The 16,279-nt window shown below is 48.6% G+C and overlaps 1 protein-coding gene across 1 annotated transcript; it reads left to right on the forward strand.

Moving 5' to 3' along the window:
* Positions 1–475: 475 nt before the first annotated feature.
* Ereg (epiregulin) lies at positions 476–15,642 on the forward strand. Its single transcript, XM_005401312.2, has 5 exons — positions 476–789; positions 10,422–10,508; positions 11,896–12,019; positions 12,458–12,607; positions 14,033–15,642. Exons 1-5 carry the CDS (start codon positions 741–743, stop codon positions 14,112–14,114), a joined length of 492 nt encoding a protein of 163 aa, XP_005401369.1. The 5' UTR covers positions 476–740; the 3' UTR covers positions 14,115–15,642.
* The last annotated feature ends 637 nt before the right edge of the window (positions 15,643–16,279 follow it).

Genomic DNA, 16,279 nt, shown 5'->3' on the forward strand with positions numbered 1-16,279 from the left:
CGCGGACCAGGAGCGCCGCAAGGCCTGGGGACCACCGGGACCCGCGTGGGTCTAAGGAAGCGCAGCCCACGGAGGACGTGGAATCTGGACCAGGCCAGCAGCTCCCACGGGACAGGAAGGGGACACAGCCCGGGCGCCGGAGGTTTCCGGGGAGCAAGGGGCGAGGGGCGCTGGAGGCCTGCCGGGGCTCGGCCGACTCAAAACCCGGAGCCCGCTGGACTGGGGCCGACAGTGACGCGCACCCGGCTCTCTAAGTCGGGAGAGGGCCGCGCAGTGACGCCTGTCGCCCTGGCGACCCCGGCCGCCCACGGCGCGGGTGATCCCAGAGGCCACGGGCCTCTGTCCCCGCGCCCACCTCCTCCCGCGGAGGCCGAGGCCGCGATGGAAAAGTTTGGGGAGGAGCCGCGAGTCAGGAGGACGTTTACATTCCTCGGCCACTGCTCTCAGGTGCCTGGACAGGGAGGAGGACATCCGGATGGTACCTGGCTGCCACTCCTCCCGGGGGCTGGGGTTACGAAACTCCGGGCAGTTTGCCCCCGTCCCAGGCCCCTCCCCAGACTTATAAAGGTCGTGGCGCCGGGCAGTGGGGCTCACTTGCCTGGCAGGTCCGGTGTCAGAGGGACTCTGCGAACGCGTAGCCCCAGGCTCTCTGCTGAAGCTCCGTGCCTCTCCCTGGGCGGTCCGCTTGCGCAGTGAGCAGCCCGAGCAGCCGCGCTTCGCCACCCATCGCAGCTAGCAGGATGGAGATGCTTCCCGCGGGCCCGGCCCGGGCGCTGCTGCTCTGCCTGGGTAAGCCTCGCAGTCCCCCCCGCAGGAGAGGAGACAGCACTGCCCTGGGCCTGTGTCCCGAGACATGTGCGGAGCTGTCCAGAGTCAGCGCGTGCCCGCCAAAGATGCTCTGAGTGTCTGTCCCTGCCGGCAGGCTGGGGGCGCGAGGGGTGCCAGGACGCACACAGCTCCCGGGGCTGCGCTGATGACTCGTGCTTATGTCATGTTGATTAATACGGCTTCCTGTTGGGCGAAATAAACTTGAAAACTGTTGCTTTTTTCTTTTGAGTGTTTGCCAGACCTGGAAGCCCCAGGGCAGGGGCAGGGCTGGTGCCGGCGCTGGGTTCCTTCTCGGTGGGGCGGAGGGTGAGACCTTTGAAGAGCCTCCGTCCCGGGCTGTCTGGGCGCTGGGTCCCCACGCGGGTCCCCGAGCGCGTCCCGCGGCCCGGGGGTTTATTCCTGGGGTTCACTGGGCAGGCGCTCGCTGCCGCGGCCGTTCCGTGCCTCTCCGGCTAGAGAGGACATCCGCGAGCCGCGGCTGTGCGCAAAGGTTTTCACGCGGCTGTTGCAGTCAGGGACTCCGGGTTCTCAGGCGGCTTCCTGCGGAGGTTGGGGCGATCGGGGCTCCCAGCAGGGGCGACAGGGACCCTGTGCACAGCTCGACCCCGTTGGGTGCCCACTGGCGCCCCCTAGAGCAGCCGGAGCCCAGCCTGCATCCCAGGCTCCCGGCGAGGCTGAGGCAGGAAAGACCTGCTGAAGTTTCTCGGGAAAGTCTACGGCTGTCTGTGGTTTGTTCTGAGGTCGCGTAAGAAGAACGAGACAGAGGGGCCAGTCTCCGAGTGGCGGCCGTGCCCTGGGGTCGCCCGTGGGCCGCTGTCCCCAGCCGGCAGCGCAGGGCCCCCTGGCGTCCGCGAGGACTCCGCGGAGCCGCTGCCCGGGGGTAACCCGGGCGCCGCCAGCCGGGCCGCGCTGTTTTTGTTGTCATGAAAGTGCTTACCTCCCTGATTGCGTTGCTTAATTACAGCTCGCGGATTTCATCAGCCGCCTAGCCCGTTCCCAAATGCGCTGGGTCAGTTTCTGTTTTCCCAGTCTGTTCGGATGTTTCTCTACCCAGGGAAGCAGCTCCTGCTGGAGCTGGGCAGCAGTCCGCGCCTTCTGTGGGGGTACGGGGCTGTCACCCCCAAGCGGCAGAAAAAGCAAGGCCACCTGCTACTTTTGTTGTTGTTGCTGTTGTTTTTTGGGTTTTTTTTTTTTTTTTTTTTTTTTTTTTGAGACAGTGTCTGACTGTGGAGTGCAGGCTGACCTTGATCTCACTATGTAGCCCAGGCTGGCTACTTGGGGATGATCCTCCTGCCTCAGCCTCCCCGGTGTTGGGATTGCAAGCGTGTGCCACCCCGCCCAGTTTACTTGCTACCTCTGAAGGTGTCCTTTTCCCCTGAACAAAAATTATGAGAAGTCTTTCCCCAAGTCTGTCTTTCAGAAGGAGGAGAAATTTATTTTGGACCTCAACATATGTCTTATCGTTACCTTTTGTGGAAGTTACGGAGTTTTATACACGTAGTGATGATAAGGAAGAAGTTCTCTAGCCTTTGCTGCGTGCACATTTAAACTGCTGCACGCTGCGACCGTCATTTGATTGCTTGTGCATTTTATAAATGTCCGATAGTGCTGTCTTGTTTTATAAATCGGGAGACTGATCCCAAGCTACCATTTTCCTGAACAAGCTCTACTTTTCAAGCTCAATTATCCTTTCTAGTTTCGAGATCGGTCCAGATCGCAGAGGACAATTTTATCTTGAGGTTTGGAGTTCCGTTAGGGAGATCTTAATCTCAACTCCAGCATCTTCCTCCGAGGTCGCACGGTCTGGAGCCCGCTCTGAGTGACAGCTGCTGTGCTGTCTGGGCTGACTTCAGTCTAGGGAAAGTGGGAAGCTCTGAGCTTCGTGAGCCGGGAACCGCTGGCTTCACGTCCGGTCTCCCGACCTCGGGCGTTTGTGAGCTACCCCAGCTCCCCCAAGCCGAGGTGGTAAATCCAGGCCAGACTGCGCCCTGCGCATGGTCGCTCCACGTGGACCGCTGGGACGCAGGTAGAGTCCAGCGCTGGGATTCCAGCCCTGGTCAGGGAGGCAGCTGGGAGCCTCCCCCACCTCTGCACAAGGCGGGGCCTTTGACTCCCTAAATAACACACCGAGGGCGAGCAGTCACCCCGCCTTGGACAGAGTCAGAACCTGGAAGGAGTACAGAAGGAAGTTCAAGGCCAGCCTTTAGGAATGTGTGGGGAGCCTGGGTGTCAGGCTTGGGGCAGGGGAACGGAAGTCACAGGGGCCAAGGGGCGGGTCCCCAGGGGCCACCCTGGGGGGTGCGTGATGTGAGGTGGGTTCCCCACCGTTCTCCCAGAAGCAGGCACAGACAACATGGGACCGCACCCTCATCTTGGGCTGAAAAATGCTGACTTGTTTCCTCGCCATCATACTTTTTATCAGCACAACTCTGGGACATGACGCTCATTGTAAAATAGTCACTGAAGTCAGTTGACTAGGGCCACGACGTTTATATTTCCCAAGGGTATATTAAGGGAAGTCATGAAGGAGAAGGATACCGCGTGTCTTCTTTATTCCTTGGATCTTGCTTAATAATTGTAAACTGCACATAGCGTTGCTAAGGCAACAAGCTGACAGAAACTGACGACCCATCCCTATTGGCAGTGAGAAAGCAGACTTATTTCCTCCCTGTAAGAAGCCAGGGAAGCTTACATGTAAGATGTAAGAAGCTTACATCCTCCCTGTAAAACGCTGTGCTCACAGCATCACTGGGAAAAAACTGAACTCGGACGTTTTCCAGCGATGATGCAAAATCATCTTGTTTCCTGCTAAGAGATGCAGATGCCAAGAGAACGTTCTTTGCCAGGACACTACAAATGAGGATGTGGGCTGCTCTGCAGGGTCTTCTGCGCCTTCGCCGCGCAGGCCGTGTGGTCACAGGGCCGAAACCCCTACCCCATCCCAGGCCCGCGGGAGACCCGGGAAGGCTGCCAGGCTGCGAGGACTCTGCACCTGGGGAAAGGTGGGAGGGAGACCGACATGGTGGCCTGTGGCGATGCCGTTTGCGGAAGACTGGGCGTCTCCCACAGAGCAGATATATCTTCAGTGGCATTCCAGGCTAGAGCAATGAGTTCATTAACTAGGAGTCTCGGGATGAGTTCATATTTGTCCAGAAAAATAAATCTCTTATTTGAGTCTGTATTCCGTGGCTTACCGACCAAATCTCCACTGTGTGTGTGTGTGTGTGTGTGTGTGTGTGTGTGTAAAGAAGGATGTGGGAAACAGAGAGGGAGAAATAGGTCTCGATATGAATGAAAGATGGGCAGAGAGCCGGGCGTGGTGGCACACGACTGTAATCCCAGCACCTGGGAGGCTGAGGCAGGAAGATCATTGCAAGTGTGAGACCAGCCTGGGCTACAAAGTGAGCTCAAGGCCAGCCTGAACGGCATATCGACACCCTGTCTCAAAAAGACAAAAAAAAAAAAAGATGGGCACAGAGTATTGTTTTAGAGATGAGAGGAACCTTTGGTCGTCTGAGGGTCTCCTCTATCTCCAGCCTGCCGCACTCCCTGGTCTGTTTTCAGGCAAGACACCGGGAAACTTGATCCAGAGGTGTAAGCGAACTTCAGCATCAGAAGTAGAGCTGGGCTCCTGCGCATGCGTCTGTGCGGGGTTTCTGAGCCTTGCCCGGGCTGGTTGCGGCTGTGACCGCCACCGCTGTGTGGTGCAAACCGTTAGCGTCGGCCTGGTCTCTGCCCACCAGGCGTCAGTCAGCCGCAGCCTCCGGCTGTGCCAACCAGCGCCATCCCAGACACTGCCCCACACCCTTGGCTGCCTGCGTTGCTCCGGGCTGAGAATCACTAACCTAATGTGGGTTTTAAATCGTCATAACTTACTGCCGTCTATAATCCTGAGCTTTAATAATTAGTGCTTGAGTTCCCAAGACAAATAAAATAAATAATAGTAACGGTAAGCTGGTACAAACAGAAGACCAGGTCTAGCGTGGCTTAGATAGACGCTTGTCTGTCTGATAGACAAGATAAGGCGCTTATCTAGAATGGAGGCCTGGGTTTGATGCCCAGAAGCACACACACACACACACACACGCACACACACACACCACACACACACATGAACCCACATGCACGTGCACACACACACACACACACACACACACACACACATCCACCTCAGGTTGGTGACTTTTATTGCTGATCATAACACCAGGTTATGATGGTGTTATTAGAGCTTTTCTCAGTCACGGTTTCTGGCCCATCCAAGCCCCCATAGGCCTCCACTTTCTGGGCTCTCACAGGAAACTTTCTTTTCCCTCCTAAGTCTTTCTGTTCCCTGGGCCATCCCCCTCTACTCTCCGCTACCTGTTTGCCCAAATCCTGCTCTCTCTCCCATCCCGTTTCTTGCTGGGCCATGTGAATCCTCCGTTCCTCAAGTGAATTCCCTCCTGGGACCTTCAGGGAGGGCTCAGCACTGGCCTTCTCGCTCCGGCCCTCTGACCTGCACACTGGACACTCACAGAGCACACAGCTGACTCAGGAGTGTGTCACTCATGCTGGCCCTTTGTGGCTTCCTCCCTGCATGTCCTCTTGCCTCAGCATCCAGGGTCACTGCAGACCACCTGCCGGCCTGCCTGTGTCTTCTGCTCACAGCATCGTCCTCCTTGGTGCTTTCCAGCCCAGTGCTAGCACGGTCTGTGAATTCTCTCCTTTCTGCACTGCCCTGAGCCTGCTCCACAGGGTCTGTGGAGGGCAGGAGGCGCCCCCTTTCTGCCAGCTTTCCTTGGAGCATCTTGTTCAGCATCTTCCACACAGAAAAGGCTCCCCAGAGACTTAGGGGAGAAAGAATCATCGGACGCATGTAGGAAAACCAGCCAAGCTGACCTCCTTGTCCTTTCCGGTCACCAGCTGTAAGGAAGCCCTTCTCTCCCTGCAGGCCTGCTGTGGACGCCCGTGCGTGTCCGAGGTCCTGCTCCCTGGTGCTCCCCACACCTGTGTGTTCACGAAGGAAAATTCCTTGCAGTGTGTGAGTGGTGCTGTGCAAGTTCTCTGAGGAACAGTGAGCTTCAGACTTTTAAAAACGGTCTTTTGTGCCCTCACTTTCTCCTCTTTTTTATGCTTGCTGATTAAAACTTTACCCTTTTGAAAATTTGTGTTTGGCAACAGGCCTCTACAGCAAAAGCAAAATAGTCAATATCCTTCTTAAAATGCCAGGAAATGTTCTAAGGTCCGGGCCACAACATGACCGTTAAGGAAAAAAAGGAAAAGGCCGACACTCACAGTCAAAACCCTGCTCCTTGATGAGGTTTTCCTTTGCAACGGCAGTGAGGTATGGCTGGAAGGTTCTCACTTGGAGACACAGGGAAGAAGGAAGTGGGTAAAACACAGAATATTATTTTAACGAAGCCCCTCCCATGTCAAAGGATGAGGAAAACATACTTCCAACAGAATTGAAGTGGTGTTCCAGAAATGAATCTACAGCTTTTAGGGGAGGCATGCCTCATCTTAAGAACTCTTAGTCACAAAATTTCAAAACCCCCAGATTAATAGGAAGTGTACCCTTGACCCGAGCGTTAGTATACATTCTTTTGCATTGTGAAAACACTACTGTTATAACAGAGATAAACCTCTTGACGTCCATGTTCTAGGTAAAATAGTGATTCTCATACTTTGACTCACTAATCCTTGGTTTGACTAGCACTAAGATATATGAGGACTTGGAAGTATGGTTTAGAAATTGTTGCCAAAATCATAGAATATAATTTAATATAATTTAGTGTCAGTTGAAAAACTGTCAAGGAAGAGCTGATGGCTATCTTTTAAAACTTAAAATTAATAGAAGCACCTCTTTGTAACCTTGCTATAACAACCTCTGGTGCCATGCTGTTTTAATCTCAATGAGTTACAGTCAGTTTTTATATTTAGTTTTCATGAAGCTTAATTGTAAGGTTAGCAATAAAAATTTTGTGGAAGGATTGTTAGTGGAAGACAAGGTTAATTTTCTATACATTTATAAATATATATTTTTCTCTGAGAAGTAGGCTGTTACTAGAAATTACTGATAATAGAGCTTTTCAGTATCTGATTACAGTTTAAAGATTTTTTTAAAAAGCAAGATAAAGCAGGACTATTTAACAGAGAAATTTAATATAAAATGACCCTCCCAGTGGGAGAGATTTCATATATATATGTGTGTGTGTGTGTGTGTGTGTGTGTGTGTGTGTGTGCAAGGCCTAGCAAACCCATGGTGTCACAGACAAACCCTGAAATTATCTACTGCTGAGGAAAAAGTTCAGAAACTAACAGTCCCTGGGTGGCTGGCATGGGACCACAGCAAAAGGGTGAACAAAGCAGATTTTGGTACCTGTTTGAGCTGGGCAAATGCTATGATTCACCATAAGCTTGCTGTTCTGGTCAAAATAGTCAAAAGATATAATTGGAAAAATAAGGTGTGTATACCTTTTATTCTATAACATCGTTTTATCCTGGATCATTTTTATTTGCTTGGTTGCTTTCCAGAGAAACCACTGGATCTCTGAGAATTTCAGCAGAACTCAGTTTGTGGTTGTTGTATATGGTTTTTCAAGGAGTTCAGGTTGACTTAGGTGGTGATCCTCCTGCCTCAGCCTTTTGAGTGAGGGTGTTACAAGTGTGTACAGCTGAGGCTGGCTTCAGCTTGCTGTCTTGGCTTGGTCAGCCAGTCACCAAATCACAGCCTCCCCTGGTCGGTCTCCTGCGTGGACCCCTTGGTGTCACCAAGAATCCATGAGCAATGACAAGCACGTTCCCCTGCCTGGCCTCGCGCCTGGCTACAGTGTTGGGCAATCACTGCTAAGTGCTCCAGGCGTAGCACGCTTAGTGCTTTCCCCACTCTGGGGATGGCGCTGCGCCTCTCCCATGCACAGGCGCAAGGTCCCCGAAGTTGTGTAAGGCGAGGTTCGGCCTGACTCACAGGGAAGAGGCAGTTTGCATCCTGTGAGTCAGTGGCTCCACTTCCTGCTGGCACACTGAGATTTCACTGAGATGGGGCGCCCCCAGGGGAAGGTAGATGTGACGGGTGAAGGCCGCAGTCCTGCAGCCCCATGACACGTGACGGAGACCTCAGCCAAGGGCTTTGGATCTTCTTGTCCGCGTTGAAGCAGAAACCTTCACTGCACGTGAGTGGTGGCCACACGTGCAGCCCTGTGCTGAGTTCCTCTGTTCCTCTGTTCCTGTGATTGTGAGGGTCAAACTTGTCACCAGACTCATTTTGTACCGAGACACCATTCAAAATCTTCAGTGTCACAGTAAGTTATTTTTTAGCAGGGGTCCATGGTACAGAATCAAAAACTCAAATATAATATTTGAAACTGAGTTACAGAGAGATTCTTACATGCAAAGAACACTAAAACATGAAAAATGTTAGTCCTAATGAACCACTCGGGCAGGACTGTAGCCTTTATTCCTTCCATCTATTGTTAAAGAACAATGATTTCAAGGCTGCTGGATGGTGGATGTCATAACCCTCTGTGGCTGGGCATTTCGGTCTTCTGGTCACCCCCGCTCAGCCTTCTACTCAACTTGGCGAGAACTTGGAACAGAGGCCAGAGCACGGGGACACTGGAAGCCACTGTTCTGAGGCAGGAGAGCTGTGCTTTGGGACACAACTTAAACCAACATTGCTGTTTCATTGGCTACACTTAAGATAAAGCCAGGTGATCACTCACTTTAATATGAGCAGGCGTCTGGAATTGTTTACAATTTCACCTGCGAAGTGCCCTGCTGTTGGACTTACGCAGCAAGTCTCGCAGAAACTGTCTCAAGTGGTGGACTGTGTCCAGGGCAGGTCCCAGGTCAGGGAAGCCCAGTTTCCACGGGGGCACACCCAGGGTTGAGTATTCTTTCCTTAACAAAGACATACAGTTCCCTGTTGCCTGAGCAACTGGGACAAAGTCTCTGACAGTGGAAACACAAACAGGTAAAAAAGAGAAGAAAGGGGAACAGACCAAGAAGCAACACTTGAAGACAAAAAGCCACAATCCATAGCCGTCACAGGAGGTTATAAGCAGCTCCGAGCAGGACTGGCTGCCTGACTTCCTGCAAAGGAGCCATCTGAACCCTGCTTGCAAACTGTGCCTCCTCCCGCTGCCCTGTCCTACAGGGAGATTTGGACATGGATTTCCTTTCCTGGGGAGAAGCCCAGAGGGATGAGGGATCAAGGATAGAAACAGGAGCAGCTGGAAGTCCAGGGCATACTGAGCAGACCAAGTTAAAGGATGTAATTTTTCAGTGAAGTACAAAGCAAAACCATAAAGATGATGTGGAAAGTAGTTTTCGTGTCTGTGTAACTGGCAATCAAATCTAAATTTTAGCTTTCTAGAAATCCTTTTAGAAATGACCTTGGGTGTGGTGTATGAAAGCTACTGAAGCAGTATTTATAATGTAGAGGAAAACTGGAGTAGTGGAAAAATAGTTCTTTAGTCTGCAAGGAAGCATTATCTTCAAATAATTGAAAGAGTAGGGGTTCGATGTTAGATTCTCAGACCTGTCATTTGCGGCAGCTAGATGAGTGTGATCACAGCAGATATTTAATTTAGATGCACTGAGTTTGTTTGGAGCTGAGAAGGACCTCACAGGGTTATTGTGTCAGGTTAGAAATGTGAAAACGTAAACTGTGATGGTGATGACTGTAATGTAATTTGGTTACTTTAAAAATTTTTTTGGAACTTGTTGTTTAGGACTGAAAGAATTAACAGTTTCCTTAATAAATGTAAGTCTCCTCTGATAAAGAAAATTAAATTAAAATCCCTTCTTTGCATGGATTAAATCATCCTTTAAAAAGACCAATTTAAAGCAATTTCTAATGTTTTCATACACCAGTAGAGGGCAGCACACCTATATCCTGCTGAAGCGAGGGACCAGAACCTGAGTATGTGAGAGGTCACGTATGGAAACGCTCCTGTCAGGTGTCCAGAGAAACATCAGTTCATCTCTAACTCCCCAACCCTTTGTAAGGTGGGGAAAATTGAGGCGCATTTGTAGATTTTAGCATCTGGGGGGGGCGTTTGGAATCAATTTCCCACAGATAAGAAGGGATAGCTGTGCTCAGGGTTACGCTGTACCAGTGAAAGTCTGTTTTCATGTGCAGCACAGTGCGAAAAGCAAATTAAGCACTTCACAAAGAAAGAATGAATCTCAAGTCAAGCTTCCTAGTTAGCTGTCAGTAAGTAGAACCTACCTTTTATTCAAAATCTGTGATGGGCCTGTGACAGAGCATTACCCCAAACACATCATGGAGTAAAGCAGTGGGGATTCTCTGCTGACCTCTGGAAATAGGACTTCAAAACCAGATCTCTGAAAAAGTTACTATGAAGCTTTTAGAGCAGGTGAAATCCTTAACCATGGATACAATGCCATGGCTTCTCCCCTTGAACAGACAAACGGAGGTTTCATTTATTTTCAGTTATATGCATATCTTCATGGATTATTTTCCTTTATGGTTTTTATGGATCAGATCCTTCAAACAAATAAAGTAGTTCAATAAGCAATGCATTTGGCTATTGATCAAAGGTTCTTTCCTTGAAAGATGAATTACATGTTTGGTTTTCCTTCACCATTAGGTTTTCATCTGCTACAGTCGGTTCTCAGCACAACTGTGATTCCATCCTGCATCCCGGGAGAATCTGACAGTAACTGCACGGCGTTAGGTAAGGCCAGCGAGGGGACACAGTTCAGCCAATGGCAGTGGGGACACGGGACCATGAAAGGAGGAGAGATGAGCCTCGGGGCAAAATTTTTAAACTATGAATTAACTAGGATTCTGGAAAGACTGCAAAAGAGCATAACTGATGGGACGGGGGCGGGGATCAGACACCTAATGAGTTATAAAGATTTAGTCATTTAAAAACAGGGAATAAGGAAAATCACATTTTGCTGCAAAACCATCGTTGGAGGGCGCACCAGAAGGCTGACTCCCAAGCAGAACAGGAAGATGGGAGCTTTGTGCACAGGAGGGTGTGTGTGCGCGTGTGTGTGCATGTGCCTGTGTGTGTCAGAGGACCGATGACGCCCCTTTAGTCATACTGTACACGCGCAGAGTATTGCACATGCACAAAACCCCATGTGAAGGTGCAAGGTGGAGGGATAAGCAGGGGGCCCCCTCCTCTCAAGACTGCAGGCCCTGGCTGTGGGCCAAGGAAGGTGCACTCTGTCTTCAGCCTGAGCTGTTGAGCCAGGGTGAGCTTGAAGAGAAGCGCTTGGTCCCGCACAGCTCTCCTCTCTCTGTCTGTCACCCTCAGGTCCTGCGGGTCGTGGCCTCCTTCCACCACCCTTTTCTGCTTGCTTTAGTTACCGGGGCCAGATCGTTGCAGTCAAGATCCTTTAAAATTAATTTCATAGACATCCTCTGCATTCCGGCAGCTAAAATATTTAACATTGTAGGTCACAATGCTGCCTCCAAGGAAACTCCTGTGTCCATTATTGCACATGCTTAAGAGGCAGTTCAGACCTAAGTCTGTGTAGGTCTCAGTCCGGTCTCCATGTAAGAAACTTTGGGAGACTTTGATTTCTTTGAGGATAAACTACACAATTTGGAAATACCCACCATAACAAGGCTTACTTGTGAAACACCTGTGGTAGAATTAACCTCTGTCTCCAAATTATTAATGGTTCCAGTTTGTTCTGGGGAGTAAACAAATTTAGAATTGCTCTGAGATGCGAAGAAAAATCACGCGGATTTTATTTACAGACACAGATTTTAATTAGAGATACAAACAGTACCTGTGGGGTAGAGCAACATGTGTGTGTTCTAAACTTCCCTTTCTGCGGTGAAGGTCCCTTTAAGAATGAAGGAGTTGAGTGTGGTTGTGTTTGGTGTAGTCTGTCAGGTAGAGTCCTCTGGGTTTAGGGGTATGTTTCTTGGTCTGCATGGTGTGATGCTGACATGACTCCCCTTCCTGAAAACTCTCCACCACTGACTGGTGTCCAACCTGTTCTGCTGGAGTCGCTCAGCGGCTCTTGCTGCGGGACGGGGAGTAATGGCCGCAGAGCCCAAGCAGACAGCAGAATGCATTGAACTCTCTGTTCCCTTCACAGTCCAGACGGAAGACAACCCGCGCGTGGCACAAGTGTCAATCACAAAGTGTGCCTCTGACATGCAGGGCTACTGTCTGCACGGGCAGTGCATCTACTTGGTGGACATGAGCGAGAATTACTGTAGGTGAGACTCAGAAGCGGACAGGGCTATGCCCACATCTCTCTCTCCTTTGCATGACTTGGAGTCACTCTATTTCCTTGGAGGGGGCAGAGTAGGGGGTACCAGATGCACCTCTCACTAGCTGGCCCACTTTAATCTCATCACCGCATTTCTCTGTCCATGCTTATGTAAGATTCAGACAAAAAGCACCTCATGCCTACAAAACTTACACCACGCTGGGTCAACCCATCATGGCGACCCCACGGGTCAGCGGAGAGCTCCCAAAGCACTTGGATCAATGCTAGCCTCATGCTAAGATCAATCTTTGAATTCAGCTTTATACCTTGTAGTGGATTTTGTTGGTTTCTTGCATTTTGGCATGAAGTTAAACTTACAAAACTAATTCATAACCGTGTTTCTTTCTTAAAATGATTTATTTTCTTCCCATGTTCCCATTTTTAGATGTGATGTGGGTTACACTGGCGTCCGATGTGAACACTTCTTCTTAACCGTCCACCAACCCTTGAGCAAAGAATATGTGGTTCTCACTGTAATTCTTGTCCTCTTATTTTTTGTCATCATTGCTGGGTCCATATACTATTTCTGCCGATGGTAAGCCAGTGCTATTGTATGTATGTATGTATGTATGTGTGTGTGTGTGTGTGTACGTATGTATGCATACATGTAATGTGAAACTGGGAATTAAACATGGGGCCTTTCCTCTGAGCTACAAACCCAGCCCTTTTCTTGCTTTTTAGTTTTTATTTTGACACAGGATCTCACTAAGTTGCTAAATGCCCAGGTTGGGATTGAACTTGCTGTCCTCCTGCCTCAGCCTCCCAGAGTGCTGGGATTATAGGCATGCACCACCACGCCTGGCTAAGCCAGTGGGCTTTTTTTAAAAAAAACTACTTTTACAAATTACTTTACACAACACAGACCCATAAACTGGGTAAAATGTGAACATAGTAATAGCAGGTGACATACAACCTGAACTGATGTCATTTACCTGATTTCAGCTGCAAATGATCTGGACTTGGTTTCATTATTATCTCTGCTGCTTATGACCCATGTAATTTTCTGAAAGTCAATCATGGAAGATCAGTCTCTTTCTCTATAAAATACAGGCCAAAGTTCTTACCTGACAGTACAAGGCGGTACATAGTACTACACATGTGTATACATGTAAGACACGGTGCTGCTGCTGTACTTAGATATTTGTATTTAATTTATTTGGTCAGGTTTTTCTTTCATAAAGCACAGTTTTGTAATGAATAATCTAAGAGACCCCCCATTTTTAAATTGAAGGGAGAGCTGTAGAAATGAGTTTTCCAGCAGTTATGAAACTTGAGTGGCTCACGCCAGTCATCTGGAACAGTCCCGGCCCATTCTCCGGTTGTCACAATAGTTGTCACAAGGTGACAGCTGAGAAAAGGAGGACTGCAGTTGCCATAGGGTAGCACCACACTGCAGGGACTGCGTGAATTAAATAGCTGCCTTGGGAATGTCTCTGCTTGGAGTCCCTCTCATTTTAAAACTAGTACAAATTTTTCAGTGATTTTTTCTTTCTCTGAAAGTAGTTCAGGCCTGAAGGTGTGCTGCTTTCACACAACGAAACTTATTTTGTCCATGTGTGATTCTAACATCCATCAAATAATACTTCTTTCCTTGCTATCATCACTGACTAAATATTATTCAGAGAAAAAGGAAGAGGGCAGGAGGAGCGGGAGGAAGTGAAGGAGGGAGGGAGGGTGAGAGAAGGGCAGGGAGAAATTCCCTCTTGGGATTTTGCAGCGTTCGCAATCCTGTGAAGTCTTTGAGAAGGACTTGCTCTGTGTTTTCCATTTCCATCCAAAGCAGTTTGACTGCAGCACATGCTTTTCACCCTTGTGTTTACAGAGCTCACTTTTATCGTGTGGTGCACATCGTGCTAAACATGTCCCTTACGAGTCCATACGTTGGTTTCTTTGATGAACATGCTTTGTTCTTGTTACTGCTGATTACGGTGCTAACACTTGCATTTCTCAATATTTCCAGGTACAAAAATCAAAAAAGCAAAGAGTCTAAGAAGGAGTACGAAAGAGTGACCTCGGCAGAACCAGCGTTGCCCCAAGTGTGAGGGCTCCTCCAGACCGGGCCAGCCGGCTTGCTCAGGGGCCTCCTTCACCTTCCTATTCCTATTTTATTAATAATATTTATGTTGGGTCATGCATTAGGTCAACAACTGTATATTTTTTTAAATATGCTTAGAAAGTGTTTTTATTTTTGTTTTATTTTTGACAGACTATACAGTGCTCAGGGCTGTGTCAGCAAGTGACAGATTTCCGAGAATCTAACCATGGACAAATCACTTTGACATGTAGAGTCTTCCTCCTCCTCCAAACAATGGAACCAGCTGGCCTGTGTTGTGGTCTGATACGTGTCAATGTTGGCACCCCTTTGTCAGGTGTTAAAAGTCATCAGTTAGGGCTAGGAGAAACAGATAAGCTCAGGTGCCACGTGTCACATCCCTGAAACAAACCCAGCCAGGCAGAATAACCCTTCACCCTGACCGGGGCCACCTGGAGAGGAGGGGATGGTCCCCACGCTGCCCACAACACCTACAGACCAAAGTCACCCAACGGGCACACTCCCCGTCAGCATGGGGTGGGCATTTTTATATCATTTTATATAATTTCCTGTCAACCCTGTTTGCATCAGAACCTTACAGTATTCCATTTTAATGTCCGTATAAACAGCATTGGTGTGAGATAATCATTTATCATCCAACAAGCCAAAAAACATCCACACTTGAAACAATGTGTGGGCTTCTTTTGTTAGAGTATTTATTTTCATAACAAGTTTGCTGAGGAACTATAAGATTAAGTCAGTGTCTAAAATTTGATGGATTGTTTAAAAATACAACATGGCAGTAGTTCTTTATGTTGTCTAAAGATAGAAATAAACCGAGTTCATTTTCTATCCAAGAGATGTTTTCCTTACAAACATCTCATTAAGTAGCTTATTCTAAAACTTAAATTTATATATTTAAAATATATCATGGGAAATAGTTGGGAAAATAAATAATAGTGTGTGTTTCTAAATGAGAAACTCATTCAAAAGCTTCCGAACATTCAGACTCAACCACACCTTCCTTTGGAGGCTGAGAAGGGAGCTGGGTCCTTTCTTCTGTTTTTTTTTGGAAGAGCCTGAGGTTTCTCCCCAGCTCGGGTCTCAGTGAATGCGTCGGCCAGGCCCCACTCCCGGAGTCCAGGGAGCTGCCCTTGGAGAGCCAGGCAGGGAGACGCAGCTCTCCCTCCCTCCTCCCTTCCTTGGCTGTCAGCCACAGCTGACCCACGGGTGTCAGGTACCAGGACTTGGGTCCCATGGAGACCCTGCCTGACACACCCAGCACATCTGTGGCATTCACATGGCTCGCAGCTAGGCTCCTGGTGTGGCTGTAGCCCTGGGGAAACAGCAGGCAAAACGCAGAAATATGCACATGTGCATCCTTATGCGCAGGTGTGCTCCATCCCTCACCAAACTACGCTCATTGGTCGCTCTGTTAACTGATATATAAAACTTAAAGACAAGGTAGAAGGAAAGAAAATAAAATTCAGTGAGACCTTAAAGTATATTTATTTCCAGGCTGGGCATTTAGCTCAACAGCACAGCGCCTGCGTGGCAAGCTCAAGGTCATGAGTTCGATTCCCGGTACTGGAAAAACAAAGAAACAAACAAACAAAAAAATATATTTATATTTAAAAATATATTTATGTTTAATGTAGCTGAAGTCACATATGTTATACAGGAACTTATTTTAAATCCTGTAAGTACTCATGGACATCTACTGGATGTACAGAATGTCTGCCTATTTTCAGAGATTTTGGCTGTTTCCAAGAAAATTTATTGGCAAACTCAGAACTTAACTAGTCCATGTATTTCAATTATAAAAAGTTTATTGTAAGCATCTTTTTTTGTTTATTTTGTTTGTTTGGTTTCTTTTTTTTTTTTTTTGGTACCAGGAATCAAACTCAGGACCTTGCACTTGCCAGGTAGGCGCCGTGCCACTCAGCTACATCCCTGGCTGGAAGCATCTTAATATTGGTATATTGTCTTATCTTAAACATGCTACTTTACATTACATAACCTGATGCAAGTCATTTGAGATATTCTTATTTTTACTTAAAAATGCTCTCCCAGCATTCAGGAGGCTGAGGCAAGAGGATTGCAAGTTTGAGGCCAACCTGGACTACATAGCAAGACCCTGTCACACAAAAAAGTGCCACAAACTAACTTCTGAAA

Source organism: Chinchilla lanigera, unplaced genomic scaffold, assembly GCF_000276665.1.
Source record: "Chinchilla lanigera isolate Chin_1 unplaced genomic scaffold, ChiLan1.0 scaffold00073, whole genome shotgun sequence".
NCBI lineage: Eukaryota > Metazoa > Chordata > Mammalia > Rodentia > Chinchillidae > Chinchilla > Chinchilla lanigera.

What these genes read in the sequence shown, in the direction of transcription:
- Ereg (XM_005401312.2), top strand. Translation starts at nt 741, where the DNA reads ATGGAGATGCTTCCCGCGGGCCCGGCCCGGGCGCTGCTGCTCTGCCTG. An exon ending in ATGAGCGAGAATTACTGTAG is followed by an intron (nt 12,020 to 12,457) that starts GTGAGACTCAGA and finishes TCCCATTTTTAG; the next exon opens with ATGTGATGTGGGTTACACTG. An exon ending in ATATACTATTTCTGCCGATG is followed by an intron (nt 12,608 to 14,032) that starts GTAAGCCAGTGC and finishes CAATATTTCCAG; the next exon opens with GTACAAAAATCAAAAAAGCA.